The sequence below is a fragment of the Macaca thibetana genome, chromosome 10 (assembly GCF_024542745.1).
Source record: "Macaca thibetana thibetana isolate TM-01 chromosome 10, ASM2454274v1, whole genome shotgun sequence".
Taxonomy (NCBI): Eukaryota; Metazoa; Chordata; class Mammalia; order Primates; family Cercopithecidae; genus Macaca; species Macaca thibetana.
Window position 1 is genome coordinate 4,450,371 of NC_065587.1, and position 16,793 is coordinate 4,467,163.

At 57.3% G+C, this 16,793-nt stretch overlaps 2 protein-coding genes across 3 annotated transcripts in view; both read left to right on the forward strand.

Annotated features, from left to right (window-relative positions):
* CELSR1 (cadherin EGF LAG seven-pass G-type receptor 1) overlaps positions 1–15,890 on the forward strand; it is a 189,504-nt gene extending 173,614 nt beyond the window's left edge. The window contains exons 24-35 of one of the 2 annotated variants that reach the window (XM_050805795.1): positions 268–468; positions 4,333–4,507; positions 7,502–7,614; positions 8,060–8,139; positions 9,474–9,600; positions 10,206–10,331; positions 10,840–10,934; positions 11,438–11,541; positions 11,746–11,895; positions 12,396–12,620; positions 12,875–13,130; positions 13,894–15,890. In XM_050805795.1, the coding sequence (XP_050661752.1) occupies positions 268–468; positions 4,333–4,507; positions 7,502–7,614; positions 8,060–8,139; positions 9,474–9,600; positions 10,206–10,331; positions 10,840–10,934; positions 11,438–11,541; positions 11,746–11,895; positions 12,396–12,620; positions 12,875–13,130; positions 13,894–13,903 (1,662 nt within the window). In that variant the 3' untranslated portion in view covers positions 13,904–15,890. Of the gene's footprint in view, positions 1–267; positions 469–4,332; positions 4,508–7,501; positions 7,615–8,059; positions 8,140–9,473; positions 9,601–10,205; positions 10,332–10,839; positions 10,935–11,437; positions 11,542–11,745; positions 11,896–12,395; positions 12,621–12,874; positions 13,131–13,860 lie in introns of both variants that reach the window. The other variant, XM_050805794.1, reaches the window with a different exon arrangement.
* CDPF1 (cysteine rich DPF motif domain containing 1) overlaps positions 1–16,793 on the forward strand; it is a 376,436-nt gene that overhangs the window by 235,907 nt on the left and 123,736 nt on the right. The gene's annotated exons all lie outside the window — the stretch shown is intronic.

The following is a 16,793-nucleotide window of genomic DNA, read 5'->3' on the forward strand; positions in this document are numbered from 1 at the left end:
ATGTACAGCCAGTGGCATTAAGCTGGTGGCACAGCCTGTTGCTGTGCCGCCATCACCACCATCCGCCTCCAGAACCTGTTGTAACCCCACACTGTTCATTGCCACTTTGTGCTTGTTTTGTGCCGCCCTGAGAACCATATCCTAGTCACGCTGGTTCCTGCCAACCTTTGATCATTTAATAAGCAAGTGTGTAATTTGTTTCTATTATGCAACGACCAGATCTGAGTCTTGGCCCTTCTCTCCTGCCTTTAACCCTCCCACCCACAGAACGGGGAGGTCCTGCCCCTGAAGATCGTCACCTACGCCGCCATGTCCTTGTCGCTGGCGGCCCTGCTGGTGGCCTTCGTCCTCCTGAGCCTGGTCCGCACACTGCGCTCCAACCTGCACAGCATTCACAAGCACCTCGCCGCGGCACTGTTCCTCTCTCAGCTGGTGTTCGTGATTGGGATCAACCAGACGGAAAACCCGGTACAGCCACTCTGCTCCCCTCCCCACTGTCTGGGCCGCACCTTGGAGCGGCTACCGTAGTCTTTTCCTGGCCACTCCAAGCACCCTGGCTGGCTCCTCACCACCCCCACCTCCGCTTCACAGATGCCCTTTGAGGAACGTGCCATGTCACAGGCTGTGGGTGGAGACGTGGGATTCACTGGCAGGTCCAAGCACTTCACCACCTTGACTCTATTGGGAGATGAGGGGCCCTTTTCTTTTCTTTTCTTTTTCTTTTTTTTTGTATGAGATAGAGTCTCGCTCTGTCAACCCAGGCTGGAGTGCAATGGCGCGATCTCAGCTCACTGCAACCTCCACCTCCCGGGTTCAAGCGATTCTTGTGTACATCCCCAGGAAAATACAACTTTTGTCAAAACTGATTTAAGGGCCGGGTGCAGTGGCTCCTACCTGTAAATCCCACCAGGATCCCTTTGGGAGGCTGAGGCAGGCAGATCACTTGAGGTCAGGAAGACCTGGCCAACATGGTAAAACCCCATCTCTACTAAAAATACAAAAATCAGCTGGGCATGGTGCCGGGCACCTGTAATCCCAGCTACTCAGGAGGCTGAGGCAGGAGAATTGCTTGAGCTTGGGAGGCAGAGGTTGCAGTGAGCAGAGATGGAACCACTACACTCCAGCCTGGGCAATAGAGCGAGACTGTCTCAAAACAAAACAAAATGATTTAAGATGTAGAAAGCCTGAAAACTCCTATCACCATTAGAGAATTTGCATTGCAGTATAAAAACCATGGCCAGGCTGGGTTTATCTTAGGAATGCAAGGATGGTTTAACATTTAAAAAATCTATGAATGCCATTTACCTCACCAGTACATTTAAGGGAAAAATATTTTTCTCAGAAATGAATGTACAAAAGAATTTTGATTAATGTTATGCTCATTAATGAACAAAGAGAAAGAAACCTTTGAACAGACTGGGCCTAGAGGAAACTTGAACCTAATAAAGACATCTACAGAAAACCTACAGTTGACATAAATAACAATGGGTAGATACTGGAGGCATCCCCTGTAACGTCAGGAGCCCACTCACAGCTCTGTTCATCACTGTGGTGCAGGGCGGCCTTGCCAGTGCGATGAACAAGGAAAACAAAAGCATAGAGATCAGAAAGGAAGAAACAAAGCTGTCATTACTAGGTAACATGAAGGATCTCATGGAAAAATCTAAAATAGTCTGTAGGCATGTTATGAGAAACAATTAGGCTGGCATGTTGGCTCACACTTATTATCCTAGCACTTTGGGAGGCCAAGGCAGGCAGATCACTTGAGGTCAAGGAGTTCGAGGCCTACCTGGCCAACATGGTGAAACCCTGTCTTTACTAAAAATACAAAGATTAGCTGGGCATAGTGGTGCGCACCTGTCATCCCAGCTACTTGGGAGGCTGAAACACGAGAATCGCTTGAAACTGGGAGGCAGAGTTTGCAGTGAGCCAAGATGGCGCCACTGCACTACAGCCTGGGCAATAGAGTGAGACCCTGTCTCCAAAAAAAAAGGAAAAAGAAACAGGAGTCTGGCAACAGTGGACTACAGGCAGAAGATCAGAGCAGTCTGATGGTAACGCACAGGCCTGGGAGGGTGGGGTGGAGGCACAAGGAGAAAGGAGGGACAGGACCAACCCATTATGGAGCAGGCAGGGAGGAGGAGTCAGGGGACTTTGATGTCTCCAGAAGGGAGAGGAATGAGTAGATGAAGATACCACCTGTTGACAGGCAAGGTCTGGGTGAGATGGGGCACCTGTGGAGGCCAAGGAAGCTGTGCCACGTGAGCCGGGGAGGCCGCCTCCAACTCGTGGGTGGAGAGGGTGTCTCGGGGGGTGGACAGGCCCTGGGAAGGGAAATGGAATAAAAAGACCAAGCTGGAACTTTCCAGCAAGCTGCTCAGGGCCACGTGCAGACCAGAGCTGCTCCTCCTTTTTTATGGCAAGCAGTGGGACCAGACCCCTCTCACCTCAAGAAGGAAGGCGGGCACCCCCACCTCGCAGGTCACCCTTGAGAAGGCTCCATGGCTTCCCAGCAGCAGTAGGTGGAGCACCAGGCCTGGCCCACAAAGGACGAGCTTCGAGGCGTGTGTCGGACCAGCCAGGGCCAACCTTCCCCGCTGCCTCCCAGGTGTTCCCGGAGGCTGAGGCCCTGGGCTGGCGAGGGCTCTGTGTGCGGGGCGCGAATGGCAGGGTCGCTGCTCCTGCGGAGGGATGCCGTCACACCCGCAGCCAGGCGCATCCGCGCAATGGGCATGTTCTCATCCGCGCATTGGACCGGGAAGGCTCTCGAGAAGTGTGCGATTCATCTCAAAACCCCTCTAGTGTGCTTTTGAGTGGCGTGAACAGGGGAGAGGGGAGTCTGTGCAGGCCACTCCCTGCAATTCAACACCACCAGCAAAACCGAGGCGGTCCCTGGGTTCCAGCACTGACTCATCTCCCGCCGGAGTGAGCCCTGTCCCGGCAGCCACGCACGGCTGAGCACGGAGAAGGAAAGGGCGCCCCGGCAGCCTTCTAGGGGCTTGGCAGCGTGCCTGGGCTTTATGGTTTTTTTGTAAACCCACAATCCTATCTCTGGGCGAGGTTTTTCATCTCTCAGAGCGCTGGCAGGCTGAAATGATTTATTATGCATCCGCTTTGTCTTTGTTGTATTTCTGGAAAAGGTGGTACGTTGGTTACAGAAGCAGGTACAACCCTGCTGCAGCCAGGATGGCACAGTCCTCGCAGTTTCTGTTTTCAGAAGGTGGTTTTGTGGATTTACTTTTCACATTATTTAAAGCAGCCATCCAGCCAACCAACCTTCTCGCCCCCTTCCTTTTCCTAAGCCAGTGTGATTTCCATCCAGGAAACTGGGGTGTTTGGTGTAGGGTTCACCAGCCATATGCTGGCGCCTTGTTTCCTGACGTCGAGCGTGTGGTCTGAAGCAAAGGGCCTGCCTCTGGCATAGCTTGAGCCTGCGTTCTCTGCTTTGGTTCCTGCTCTGTTCTGAAGCTGACAGATATGATGCTGACTTGGGGCCCTTCCCACCTCAGGGGCATTGTTTGTGGAGGGTGGCTGGCCCTTTGAGGCTGATGTGGCAACAGGGGCGCCCTTGGGTTGCCATGACCCGGTGCCTGAGCAAAGTGGCCTTCAGCCTGGGGTTGAGATGGGGCCCTCCTTCTCCTCCTAAGCTTTTGTGTCTGTTAAAGGCTGTCTCCCTGGGACCCCCTGGTAGGGTGGACTGATGGGATGGTTACTGAGGATTAGACAGTGTGTCCAGAGCAGGCCGGCTGGGAGTGGGGTCGGGGTGGGACCCTCCCAGTGTTCCCAGTGTTCCCAGTGTTCCCAGTGTTCCCATCGTTCCCATCTCCCTCTCTCCCCCATCTCCCATTTGGCTGGTTCAGCCTCCGGGGACCTGGAGGGGAGCCTGCCATCCTCTCCCAGCCGGCGGCAGCTTTGGGAGCACTGACTGGGGCAGCCTCTCCCAGAGCACTGAGTGCAAAGCTGCCCCTCAGCCCTTCCAGAGCACTGGGTGTGAAGCTGCCCCGGGGCCACATCTTCAAGTGCAGTTCCGGGGCGTGTGGGACTGGGTTTGTGTTTGTGGCCTCGGAGGCTGGTCTCTCTGTCATTCTCATGCCGCTTTCTGTGTCCAGACAGGCAGGGCTCGCTCACCTGCTGGCTCAGCTGCCCCGTGATGTTGATTTTCAATTCCTGGCTCTCAGCCATTGGCCAGACACATAGCCCTGCTCAGCTGAGGACAGACACGTAGGGTGGTCCGAATTGTTAGCTCTCCCACCCCCCACCCCTCACTCATGCCTGTTTGGCCTCAGCCTGGGATGCAGGGGCCCTCACTGAGTCCGGCCCCTCCCTGCGCAGTTCCTGTGCACGGTGGTCGCCATCCTCCTCCACTACATCTACATGAGCACCTTTGCCTGGACCCTCGTGGAGAGCCTGCATGTCTACCGCATGCTGACTGAGGCACGCAACATCGACACGGGGCCCATGCGGTTCTACTACGTCGTGGGCTGGGGCATCCCGGCCATTGTCACAGGTGAGGATGCACAGAGTGGAGTGCATAAAAACACAGATTTCCAAAAGACCCAGCTGTGCAGGAGAGCTGTCCTCCTTTCTCTTCCCTGCCCAGCCCCAATGCTTGTCCAGCCCCCAGCAGAGGAGGCCCCGGCCCTGCATACTTGTCTGCACGCACAGGGGCAATTGCAGACACCTGGGGCAACGTCTTCTGTAAGGTGTGAGCTCCTTGAGAGCTGGGTCCAGGTCTGTTCAGGGTTATTTCTGCAGCACCTAACAGACAAAAGTTCCACGTCTGTGCACGGGAGGGATGGAGGGAAGAGCAAGTGAGTGCATGAGTGGGCAGGTGGATGGATGGGGGGGTGAGTGAGAGGATGAATGGAATGGATGGGTAGGGGGTGAGTAGATGGGTGGATGGATGGGGGGTGAGTGGCTGGATGGATTGGGGGTAAGTGAGTGGCTGAATGGATGGCGGGTGAGTGAGTGGCTGGATGGATGGGGGGTGAATGGATGAATGGATGGGGGGTGAGTGAGTGGATGGATGGATGAGTGAGTGGATGGATAGATGGGGTGAGTGAGTGGATGGATGGATGGATGGATGGGTGAGTGAGTGGCTGGATGGATGGGGGGGTGAATGGATGAATGGATCGGGGGGTGAGTGAGTGGATGGATGGGTGAGTCAGTGGATGGATGGATGAGTGAGTGGATGGATAGATGGGGTGAGTGAGTGGATGAATGGATGGGGGGTGAGTGAGTGGATGGATGGATGGATGGATGGATGGATGGATGGGTGAGTGGATGGATAGATGAGTGAGTGGATGGATAGATGGATGGGGGTGAGTGAGAGGATGGATGGATGGGTGGAGGGGTGAGTGAGTGGATGGATGGATGGATGGGGTGAGTGGATGGATGGGTAGAGGGGTGAATGAGTGGATAGATGGATGGGGTGAGTGGATGGATGGGTGGATGGAGGGGGTGAGTGGATGGATGAATGGATTGGGGTGAGTGAGTGGATGGGTGGATGGGTGGGGTTTGAGTGAGTGGGTAGATGATGGATGGTTAGGGGTGAGTGGGTGGATGGAGGAATGAGTGAGTGAGCAGATGGATGGGTGGGTGGGTGGATGGAGGGATGGAGAAATAGGTGGATGGATGGATTGCATAAGTGAGTGAATGGATAGGTAGATGGATGGAGGGATGGAGAGGTGAGTGAGTGGATGAATGGATGGATAGATGGGATAAGTGAGTGCATGAATAGGATGGATGGAGGGATGGATGAAATAGGTGGGTGGATGGATGGGTAGCTAATGGATGACAATGAAATTAAGTGGCTGGGTGGGTGCAGTGCGTGGATGTGATGAGTGAGTGGATGGATGAATGAATAGTGAATCAGTGAGTAGAACAAACAGTACTTCCTCAGCACACATTTTGCTAAAAATCAAAGTCAGTTTGCTCCCTACTGAGAAAGATCCACCTTTATTCACAAGAAGAAGAACCCCTTTTCCTGGGTAATCCCTGGGTTCTGGGGATTAGACGCAGTCTGAGGCCAGAGTCATTGGGGTGGGGGGAGTTGCCCCCAGGGCAGCACCCAGCAGCCACCCTGGGGCCAGTGCCATGGTCACTTGCTGGACTGTCTTGGTCTCCACAGTGATGTCACTGACTAGCCTCCAACTAGGCAGGCTTCTGGCTAGGGTGTTCCGATGTGACTCATCTCCCTTACTCCAAGGGACCCTGAAGAACTTTTTCACGTCCCCCCAGGGCCGCTGAGGTGGGGGCAGGTTGGGCGAGGTAGCAGCTGCCACTTCCTGACGTGACAGGCCATACCTGCCTAGATTAGGTGCTTACTGTGAGAGACGCTGAGATGAAGAATGTGGCCTAGAAAGGGGCTCGTATGGCTTTGTGTCAAAGCTGCCTCGATGCCCAGGCAGAGCAGGTCTCTGCAATGCCTCTGCCCTTTGGATTCTAAGTCCAGATAGCTCACGTTTCCTACTTGCTTTAAAAACGGGTTTTGGTTTGGTTTGTGGTGTTTAACACTTAGGTCTGTCTCGCACAAGATCTTAAAACAACTCCCGGGGAGCCTCAGACTGAGCTGCAGACGCTGGTCAGTGGCCGCTGCCTCGCCCGGCCATCTGGGCCTTCCCTGACTGTCCTGGGTGGTCCTGGTTAACTGGCTCCTCCAAAGGACAGTGGGAAGTCCTCGAGGGTGTTAAGCAGCAGGGAGCCAGGATCTTTTAAATATTTAAGGAGAATGGGGAGGAGCATAGCCTAGGCCAGGGTGGGGCGAGGGGCACAGAAAGACCAGGTCACACCTGCTGGTTGCTTCTGTCCCAAGTGTCACCTTGATGCTCTGCATGGACAGGTGGATCTGGCTTGTCACACGATGGTTAGGAGTGGCAACTCCTATTTAAACAGGCAGCTCACATAGCAAGCCCAGTGCTGAGGCAGTTTCGGGGGTGTGTGTGGTGTACACGTGTATGGTATGTATATCTGTGATGCGTGTCTGCACACTGTGTGCATGCATGTGTATAGGGTATGTACGTGTGTATGGCATGTGCACATGGTTGGATGTGGTAAGGGGGCGTATGCGTCCCCCACCCGCTCACATATGGCCCCTGTATGTGACGCCATCCTCCATCTGTTTTGGGGCCTCATCCCTTGCACCTTGGGTCCATCACAGCCTTCTGACCTCTACATGTCCCAGCTGGCAGGGCCCTCTCAAGCACCGTCTGCCTGCATGATCCCTCCTGCACCATCTCATTGCCACCCTCCAGGGTCTCTGGTCTTCCTCAGCAGCCCCCGGCCCAGATAGGCCTCTGCCACCTGGGCTGGTGAGCCTGAGACCCCACACGGAGAGACTGTGCTCAGAGGGTCCCTGGGCTGGCTCCCCAAACTCCTTGCTCTTTCCTCTAAGAAGGGACATGCTGAGTCCCCCATTTCACCCCACCTTGGCTGGTCCTTGGCACGGGGTGGCCACTGGGCACGCAGCCCTCACCCTTCCCTTCCTCCCCGCTGTGTTCAGGACTGGCGGTCGGCCTGGACCCCCAGGGCTACGGAAACCCGGACTTCTGCTGGCTGTCCCTGCAAGACACGCTGATTTGGAGCTTTGCGGGGCCCATCGGAGCCGTTATAATTGTGAGTGTGGGGCCTTCACGGAGTCCGGGTGCTCCGAGCATGCGTCAGCTGGAAGGACTGCTCTGGGCTGGCTGGGGCCGCCAACTCCTCTGAGCAGCCAAAGTGGGGCAGGAAGGGCCATCTTGTGACAGCAAAGCCACCAGGCCCCTGCCCAACCTCGCCCTCTGATCATGGGTTCGGGTCTCGCGTCGTGTCCACAGGAGACCGTCTGCGTCCAGCACCCAGGAGGGTCCTGCACAGGCAGGCTGGGTGTGGTGGGCCCTGTGGGGCAGTGGGTGGACAGCTGTGCTTGGTCCCACAGGCCAGGGCTCGGGTCCTCCTCACCCAGACACCCCTTCCTGAGATGCAGGGCAAAGGGCTTCAGGTGCTTTTGGCAGTTGAAGGTCTGCAGTGACAAGACTGAAGAGTCTGCCACCTGACATCGATCGGCTTGTTTTGTTTTCAGATCAACACAGTCACTTCTGTCCTATCTGCAAAGGTTTCCTGCCAAAGAAAACACCATTATTATGGGAAAAAAGGGATCGTGTAAGTGGGGCAGACCCTGACCGGCCAGCCATGTCAGCTGGGCCCTGAGACCCCGATGTCCAGTCTCTGTGGGGTGGGGCCCCACGAGGGCATGTGGGCCTCATGGAGGAGGGCTGGGGGCAGCTGGGTGAGCACCAGGGTTTCCCACGTTGCATCTGCAGGGGCTGGGGGAAGTTAGCTGAGGGGAATTGGGGGAGGTTAGCTGAGGGGAGGGGAGTTGGGGGAGGTTAGCTGAGGGGAGGGAGCTGGCAGCCAACCCTGGGCCTCAGTCCCTCCCGCCTGGCACGGAAGCATTGGGCTGCCTGGAATCACCAGGGTGGAGATGGGTGGGGTGGGGGAGATGGAACTTTCTGATGGGTGATGAGGGTGTTGCGGGTGTTGCTGGGGCCACTGGAGTGGAGGCCCCCCCCCAGCCCCACCATCAGAGGGTGCAGCGGAACAGGGGCCCAGCACGGAGGGAACCTCCAGTGTTCTAGGGAGGAGAGGGAACCTATGAGGCCCCCAAAGGAGCAGGTGGCACTGTGGGAGGACTCAGCACAGCGTTCAGGAGCCATGACAGGGTCAGGAGGGGATGACGGGGGCATCTGTCAGACAACCAGGTGGCCCCTGGTGACCTGGCAGCTGCTGGTGACCTGACAGCTGCTGGTGACCTGACAGATGGGACTGAGCCAGGGATGGGCGAAGGGAGAATGCTTGCATGGGGGCTGGGTTGCCAGGAGGAGTGTGAGGCTCCCGGGCCAGGAGGGTGGAGAGGGAGGGGTGGTGAGTGGCCTGGAAGGCCAGATGTGGGGATTACATGGGGGGTCTGGGGCCTTGTCAGTTCCTTATCTTTAGTGCCATCCCTGACCTGTGGACCTGCGGGCTCTGTCACCCTGATTCACTCCATCCCCTCTGAACCCTGGGAGGGGATGCGCCTTTGCCTTCCCCTTTTACAGATGGGGAGACTGAGGCAGAGCTCAGGAAGCTTCTTGCAGTGTCACAGCTCGTCAAGGGCAGGCCCTGGGCTCTTCCTCTCGCCTCTCCACAGGTGTCTCACAGGAGCTAGTGCAGCCATGGGCGTGGCTCAGGCCCCCTGGCCTGGTGTAGTCGTCACGGCTCCTGTTTTGTCATTTATTTGCTTCCTAATTTGTTCCACCACCATCCCCACTAACACAAGCTCTGTCTGGTTCCCGGATGAGTCCGTTCCTGGCTACGGGGGAGGAAGGGAGCAAGGTGGATGATGGCTGGGTGGACAGGAGGATGGACAGATGGGCGGACGCGCGAAAGGGAGGGAGGGAGGGAAGAAGGGAGCAGGTGGTGGCGGTGGGCACAGGCCTGATCCTGCTCTCCCGCAGCTCCCTGCTGAGGACCGCCTTCCTCCTGCTGCTGCTCATCAGCGCCACCTGGCTGCTGGGGCTGCTGGCTGTGAACCTCGATGCACTGAGCTTCCACTACCTCTTTGCCATCTTCAGTGGCTTACAGGTAGGTGGCGGCTGAGTTGCCTGCGGGGCTGCCGCCTGGCCGCCGTGGCACCGTTGCTGTGATGCAAGGCAGTGGAGGCCTGCGGTCTCAAACCAGCCCTGCCTGGGCCTCATGTGGTATCCTCCTGTGGCTGCAAGGACTTAGCCCCTTTTGCAACCAGCACAGGGCCTGGTGCCTCCTCCCCACTGTGTTTGGGGACGATGACCCCAGTGCCAGGCCAGCACAAGTCCACTTGTGTCTCCCGGGATCAGAAGTGGCCATTTCTGGTCATACTAAGGGCTGGCCAGCAAGTGGACTTACGACACAGCGGGGACACCAGAGGGCCCCGAGGGCTGTGGAAGGAGTGCCCAGAAGACTCTGGTCTGAGCTGGGGCCTTCAATGCCTCCAGCACGCCGGGGGCCCAGCCCAGGCATCTCAGTTTCTGAGCTCCCCAACCTGCCCCCGAGAAAGCAGCAGTCCCTGAGGAGGGGAGGCCTGGCTGTGTCCTGGGCCCCGCGGCCTGGCAGTGTGCACTCGAGGCTGTGTGCGCATCTGTGCTGGGGCGCCTAAGGGCAGGTGCCTAGGGAGGCAGCAGCAGGTGCTGACCCCGCCTTCCTCCCTCCAGGGCCCCTTCGTCCTCCTCTTCCACTGCGTGCTTAACCAGGAGGTCCGGAAGCACCTGAAGGGTGTGCTCGGCGGGAGGAAGCTACACCTGGAGGACTCCACCACCACCAGGGCCACCCTGTTGACGGTAAGAGGCACCGGGGACACCGCGGGACTGGAAGCTGGGCGGCATCTTGAGTGGTGAGGGAGGAGTATCGCGCGTCAGCCCCAGCCCCGCAGCCTGTGTGCCCCTCATGGTGGGGATAGCAGAGCCACCCACGGAGCACGGTATGGCTGCCAGCATCAGAACCAGAGAGTGATAGAATCGGCCGGATGGGGCCTCGGTCGCGTCCTAGCCCTGCTTTTCCAGGCCTTAGAAAGAGGGGGCCAGGACCACCAAGGACCCTGACCAGAAGCAGTGGCTGTAGGGAGGGCAGCAACCCTGATCACAGTGTGGGCCAGGATGCGCTTCCTTCAGCTGCCAGGAGGCTCTTGTTTGCAGTGAGGGTTGACTGGGGCTGGCTCCTCCTGTGTGCTGGGGAGGGGCCCAGCCAGGGTGTGGGTGTGGGGGGGTTGCCGTGGGGACAGAGTCATCCCCCGTGGTGGTCATGTGGTGGCCTCCACCTGGCAGTGACCAGCCCTTCGCCTCCCCCCAGCGCTCCCTCAACTGCAACACCACCTTCGGCGATGGGCCCGACATGCTGCGCACGGACCTGGGCGAGTCCACCGCCTCGCTGGATAGCACTGTCAGGTCAGGCTGCAGATCCAGGTTCGGGGAGGTAGCTCTCGAGCTCCCTCAGGCTTTGGCGCCACCCCCATCTATGTCCTGCCATTCAACCAACATCACATTTCCCCCACCACCTTCCCCCCGCCGACCTTCCCCCCGCCGACCTTCTCCCCTGTCACCTTCTCCCCCGCCGACCTTCTCCCCCGCCGACCTTCTCCCCCGCCGGCCTTCTCCCCTCGCCGGCCTTCTCCCCCCGCCGGCCCTCCCCCCGCCGGCCCTCCCCCCGCCGACCTTCTCCCCCGCCGACCTTCTCCCCCACAACCTTTCCCCCACCGCCTTCCCCCCGCCAACCTTCTCCCCCGCAACCTTTCCCCTACCACCTTCCCCCACACACTGGGAGCCTCTTTTGTCTGTGCTCTTGATGGTAACACAGAAGGGTGGGGGCAGAGAATCTTCCGGAGAACTTTCCAGCACTTCCTGTCCCCTGAGGGATGATACTGAGCCCCACCTTTCCCCGGCCTCTCTAGGGATGAAGGAGTCCAGAAGCTCAGCGTGTCCTCTGGGCTGGTGCGGGGCAGCCACGGAGAGCCAGACGCATCCTTCGTGCCCAGGAGCTCCAAGGACCCCCCTGGTATGGCTTCCCCGGAGGGGGAGGATCCCCGGGGTTGTTTTTCCCACATCCTTTTGGTCACTGGAGACTCCGCCCCTGAAGAAGCACTAGCAGCCTCGCCATGCGCAGTGTCAGCATGCCAGGGGCCCAGTGGCTCTACCTGGCCTCGGTGGGACCCCTGCATCTCCCAGGGCCTGAGCCTCCCTGTTCCCCGCTCATCCACAGGCCATGATTCCGACTCAGATAGCGAGCTGTCCCTGGATGAGCAGAGCAGCTCTTATGCCTCCTCACACTCGTCAGACAGCGAGGACGACGGGGTGGGGGCTGAGGAAAAATGGGACCCGACCAGGGGCGCCATCCATAGCACCCCTAAAGGTGAGCGTGTGGGGCACACTGGGCCAGGCTGGGCTGTGGACAGCAGGCTCGGGGCAGGTCTTGGCCATGGCTGGGTCCCTTCCTCCCAAGATATGCCCAGCAGCACTGCAGCCACATGAAAGGACAGCCTGGGGTGGGGGGGACTCTGGCTGGGTTCCCCCACAGCCTCTGCTCCTCCATGCCAATCCCTGGAGCAGAGGCAGGAAATCTCGGGGGTTCTCTGTGGACCGTCACTGCAAGGTCCAGGTGAGGCTGCTGGGGGTGGATAGCCATGTGTGGTTACTGGTACAGATGCAGCGGGGGATCCCAGCAAGGGCCCTGCTGCCAGGACTCTCCCTCCTGGGCCTCAGTTTCCCCACCTTTAGGGTTCAGCCCTACCAGGCCTACAGGTTGGGGAGAGGTGGGTCAGAGCCACCCAGGACCTGCCAGAGCCATGGCTCTCAGGGGCGCAGCTCGAGTGGCAGTGCTGCTGTCTGCTGAGCACCGCTCTCATGCCTCAGGGGATGCCGTGGCCAACCACATTCTGGCCACCTGGCCTGACCAGAGCCTGGCTGAGAGTGACAGTGAGGACCCAGGCGGCCAGCCCCGCCTGAAGGTGGAGACCAAGGTCAGCGTGGAGCTGCACCGCGAGGAGCAGGGCAGTCACCGTGGAGAGAATCCCCCAGACTGGGAGAGCGGGGGCACGGCCAGGCCTGCTAGCTGCCAGCCTCCAGAGCAAAGGAAAGGTGCCTGGGGAAGCCGGGGCTGTAGTGAAAGGCTGGAGGACCCAGAAGGGCCAGTCCCTGGTTCAGAGGTGGGGGTGGGGCTGGTGGGGCAGGTCAGGGCCTGGGCAGAACAGACGTGGCCTTCCAGCCTAGCCCTGGGACCTGGGAAACCAGGAGGAAGGACAGGGGCTGAGGCTGGCTCCGATGCACGCAGCCCAGCAGCTGTCCCTGGCAGCATCACCCGGATGTGACCTTGTTGCGCCTCCTCCTCCCAGGCATCTTGAAAAATAAAGTCACCTACCCACCGCCGCTGATGCTGACAGAGCAGACGCTGAAGGGCCGGCTCCGGGAGAAGCTGGCCGACTGTGAGCAGAGCCCCACATCCTCGCGCACGTCCTCCCTGGGCTCTGGCGGCCCCGACTGCGCCATCACCGTCAAGAACCCCGGGAGGGAGCCGGGGCGTGAGCACCTCAACGGGGTGGCCATGAACGTGCGCACCGGGAGCGTCCAGGCCGACGGCTCAGACTCCGAGTGAGTAGCCCGGGCCTCCAGAGCGGGGGTCACCCACTTCCCCCTTGTCCTGAGTCAGGAGAGAAAGGGGGCAGTGGTCAGGGACCTGGCACCCATCTCACCTGGAGCCCTGAGTGCAGAGGAAGCCCAGGCAGGGATGCGGGGTTGTAGGGGGGCGTGCTGCAGCTGAGGTCAGGGGGATCCCCCGGAGATGAGCAGACCCCCTATCCTGGGGGCACGTCTCAGGCCTCTGGGACTCTGAAGCCCTGGCCAGCCCCGAAATGCTAGGACCTAAAGTGCTGGGCTCTGCATTTGATCAGCACTGTCTCCGCTCTGGACCACTGCCACCCACCTTGCAACTAAGGATACTGAGGGTCCTGGAATGCCCGGGGTGAAGGGGGCGGGCTGGAGCTGGGGTCCTGGCCCCTCCTCCCTCCTTCCAAACTTACAAGGGAGAAGCCAGGTCTTCAGGATGCCCCTCCCAAAAGTCACCGTAGAGATGGCCGGTTTCTAACGCTGATTCCTTGTGCTCTGCTGAGAGACCGGCAGCAGAGAAGCCCATGGGCTAGTCCTGGTCCCCTCTCCTGCCTCCCAAAGGCAGCAACATCCAACATGAGCTTGCCCTCCCTGGAGCCCCTAGACGCCCCCTCTACCCTGATGGGGGGATCCTGCCCCTGTGTGACCTTGGGCCCCACCCAGCCACTACCCTCACTGACCCTTCACCTGCTTGATGGCTTCTTCCCATGCGCAGAGGCAGTAATGAAACTTCAATTTGAACCATCAGGAAACCGTGAGGCAAGCCCGTCACCCCCACACAGGCTGCGGCATCACTGAGCCCTCAGAGCTTGGAGCCCGAGGGGCCACTGCCCTTGAAGTGGAGTGGGCCCAGAGTGTGGCGGTCCCCACGGTGGCAGCCCCCGGACTGGTCATCCAGACACAAAGGTCTTGGCTCTCCCAGGAGCTCAGGGCCTGTCAGACCTGGTAACAAGTGCCAAAGGCCACAGGCATGAGGGAGGCGCAGACCACTGGGCCAGCACCACTGGATCCTAAGACTGCAGCCAGAGCCAGATCTGCGAGGGGACCCCAGACAGGGCCCAGAGGCTGCCCAGAGTTCAGGGACGCCAGGCACAGACCAAAGACTGTGGTCCAGCCCCGCCCAGGTGGGCATCTCATGGCAGTGCAGACGCCTGGCTGGAAGCCCGGCAGCCCTTTGCAAAGGCACCCCTTGTCTTAAAATCACTATGTGGGAAAGCTGTAGATACTTTTATATATTTGTATTGGACTCTGAGGAGGTGAAACCTGTATATATTTTGCATTCGTGCTGACTTTGTTATCCCAGGAGATCCATGCGATGATCCCTTGCTGTCTTCCGTGTAAAGATTGCACAGTTGTACTTGAATCTGGCATGTGTTGACGAAACTGGTACCCCAGCAGATCAAAGGTGGAAAATATGTCAGCAGTGGGGCTAAAACCAAGCAGTTAGAAGCCCTATAGCTGCCTTTGGCCAGGAAGCGAGGATGGCATGGGCCCTCCCCGCCGGCCCCCTGGGTCCCTGGTATTCGCTGTGCATGCGTTTGCCCTCTGCCCTGGCTGTGTGAATTTAAGACGGGGCAGTGCAGGACTAGGCAGGTGTGAGAAGCCTTGCTGAGGTCACTGTGGGGCATGGTTGCCACACGGCTGTCATTTTTCACCTGGTCATTCCCTGACCACCACCCCCTCCCAGGTGGCCTGGCAGCTGCAGGTGGGGATGGATTTCTCCTTTGCTCCTGCTTCCCGTGGGACCTGGGACCTTAAAGTCTTGCAGGTTCCTGATTTGGACAGAGGTATGGGGCCCTCCAGGCCATTACATCCCTCCTGCCAGTTCTCTAGCTCTTTGAGACTCCGAGGATCTCCCGGGGCAGGGGTTCCCACCCCATGCCCGGCGTCTGACCAGTTACTTCATTTTGCTTCAGATGGCCAATTGTGCAGAGGGACAAAGCCACAGCCTTCAACGGTTACCAAACTGTTTTTGGAAACTCACACCAAGGTCGGGCCCACTGCAGGCAGGCAACTGGCACAGCGTGGCCTGACGGGCTGTGGAACGGCCTGAACTGTCAGACATGTTTGATTTTAGCGTTTCTTTTGTTCTTCAAATCAGGCGCCCAAATAAGTGATCAGCACAGCTGCTTCCAAATAGGAGAAACCATAAAATAGGATGAACATCAAGTAAAATGCAAAGATATCCACACTAAGTTTTAAACCTGACCCTGATGAAAATGTGAGCACTGTTAGCAGATGCCTGTGAGAGGAAAAGCGTATCTGAAAATGGTCCAGACAGGAGGATGAAATGAGATCCCCAAGTCCTCACACCTGAATGAATTATACATGTGCCTTACCAGGTGAGTGGTCTTTCAAAGATACAAAACTCTAGTCCCTTTAAACGTTTGCCACTGGTGTTTCCTAAGTACGAAAAGGTCTTGAAGTCTTCGAACAGTCTGCTTTCATGACTTTAACAGGATTCCACCCCCTGAGGTGTAATTTTTTGTTTTGTTCTATTTTTTTTTTTTCACATACTCCACAGCCAACATCATGAGGTGTAATTTTTTAATTTGGTCAGAACTGTTACCAAAAAACAACTGTCAGTTTTATTGAGACAGGAAAAATGTAAACTTATTTTTATTAAGACTTTATGGGAGAGATTAGACACTGGAGGTTTTTAACAGATGTGTATTTATTAATGTTCAAAACACTGGAATTACAAATGAGAAGAGTCTACAATAAATTAAGATTTTTGAATTTGTACTTCTGCAGTGCTGGTTTTTCTCCACAAACACCCCCGCCCCTCCCCGCGCCCAAGGTGGCCGTGGAAGGGATGGTTTACGGATGTGCAGCTGAGCTGTCCACGTCCCATGCTCCCTCAGCCAGTGGAATGTTGTGCTGGAACTTTCCACTCCCTGGTAGGCCTGCCACAGCCTAGATGGGCAGTTTTTGTCTTTCACCAAATTTCAGGAATTTTTTGCCATTATTTCTTTTCTTGTACTGATCTTTCTCCTCTCCTTCTGTGACTCCAGTGACTCGGATGTTAGACCTCTTGACGTTTTCCCACTGGTCCCTGAGGCTCTGTTCATCTTTCTTCGTTCTTTTCTATCTGTCCTTCATTTGGTGATTTCTGGTGCTCCATCTTCAAGTTCACTGATTTTTCTCTTCTGTCATCTTAATTCTGATACTGAACTCACCCAGTGAATTTATTTCAAATACTCGATGAGTTTTAAAATTTCCATTAGGTTCCTTTTTATTTCTCTGCTGGGCACTTCGTTTTCCACTCATTCCAAGAGTGTTCACCTTTACTTCATGAAGCATGGTTGTAACTAGGGCTGCTGTGAATTCTGGGATAATCTGAACATTTGAGCATCTTGGGGCTGAAATCACTTTTCTGTTTGCGTTTTCCTGGTTCTGTGTGTGCTGAGTAACTGCAGGTTGAACCCTCACTCGTCATGTGGAATGTTAGGTTAGACTCTGGGTTGTTCACACCGTTGCTGTAAGTGTCATTTCATGTGTTTCAGCAGCAGGCAACCTGGTTAGGTTCTGACCACTGGTTCTCTCTTTCCACGAGCAGCAGGTCCACCCCCAGGTCAGCCCTCGGCCTTGGCTATGCTGTTTTGGGTTGTTGGCTGCACTCACAGGTGGGGTGGGGCAGGGGTGTGT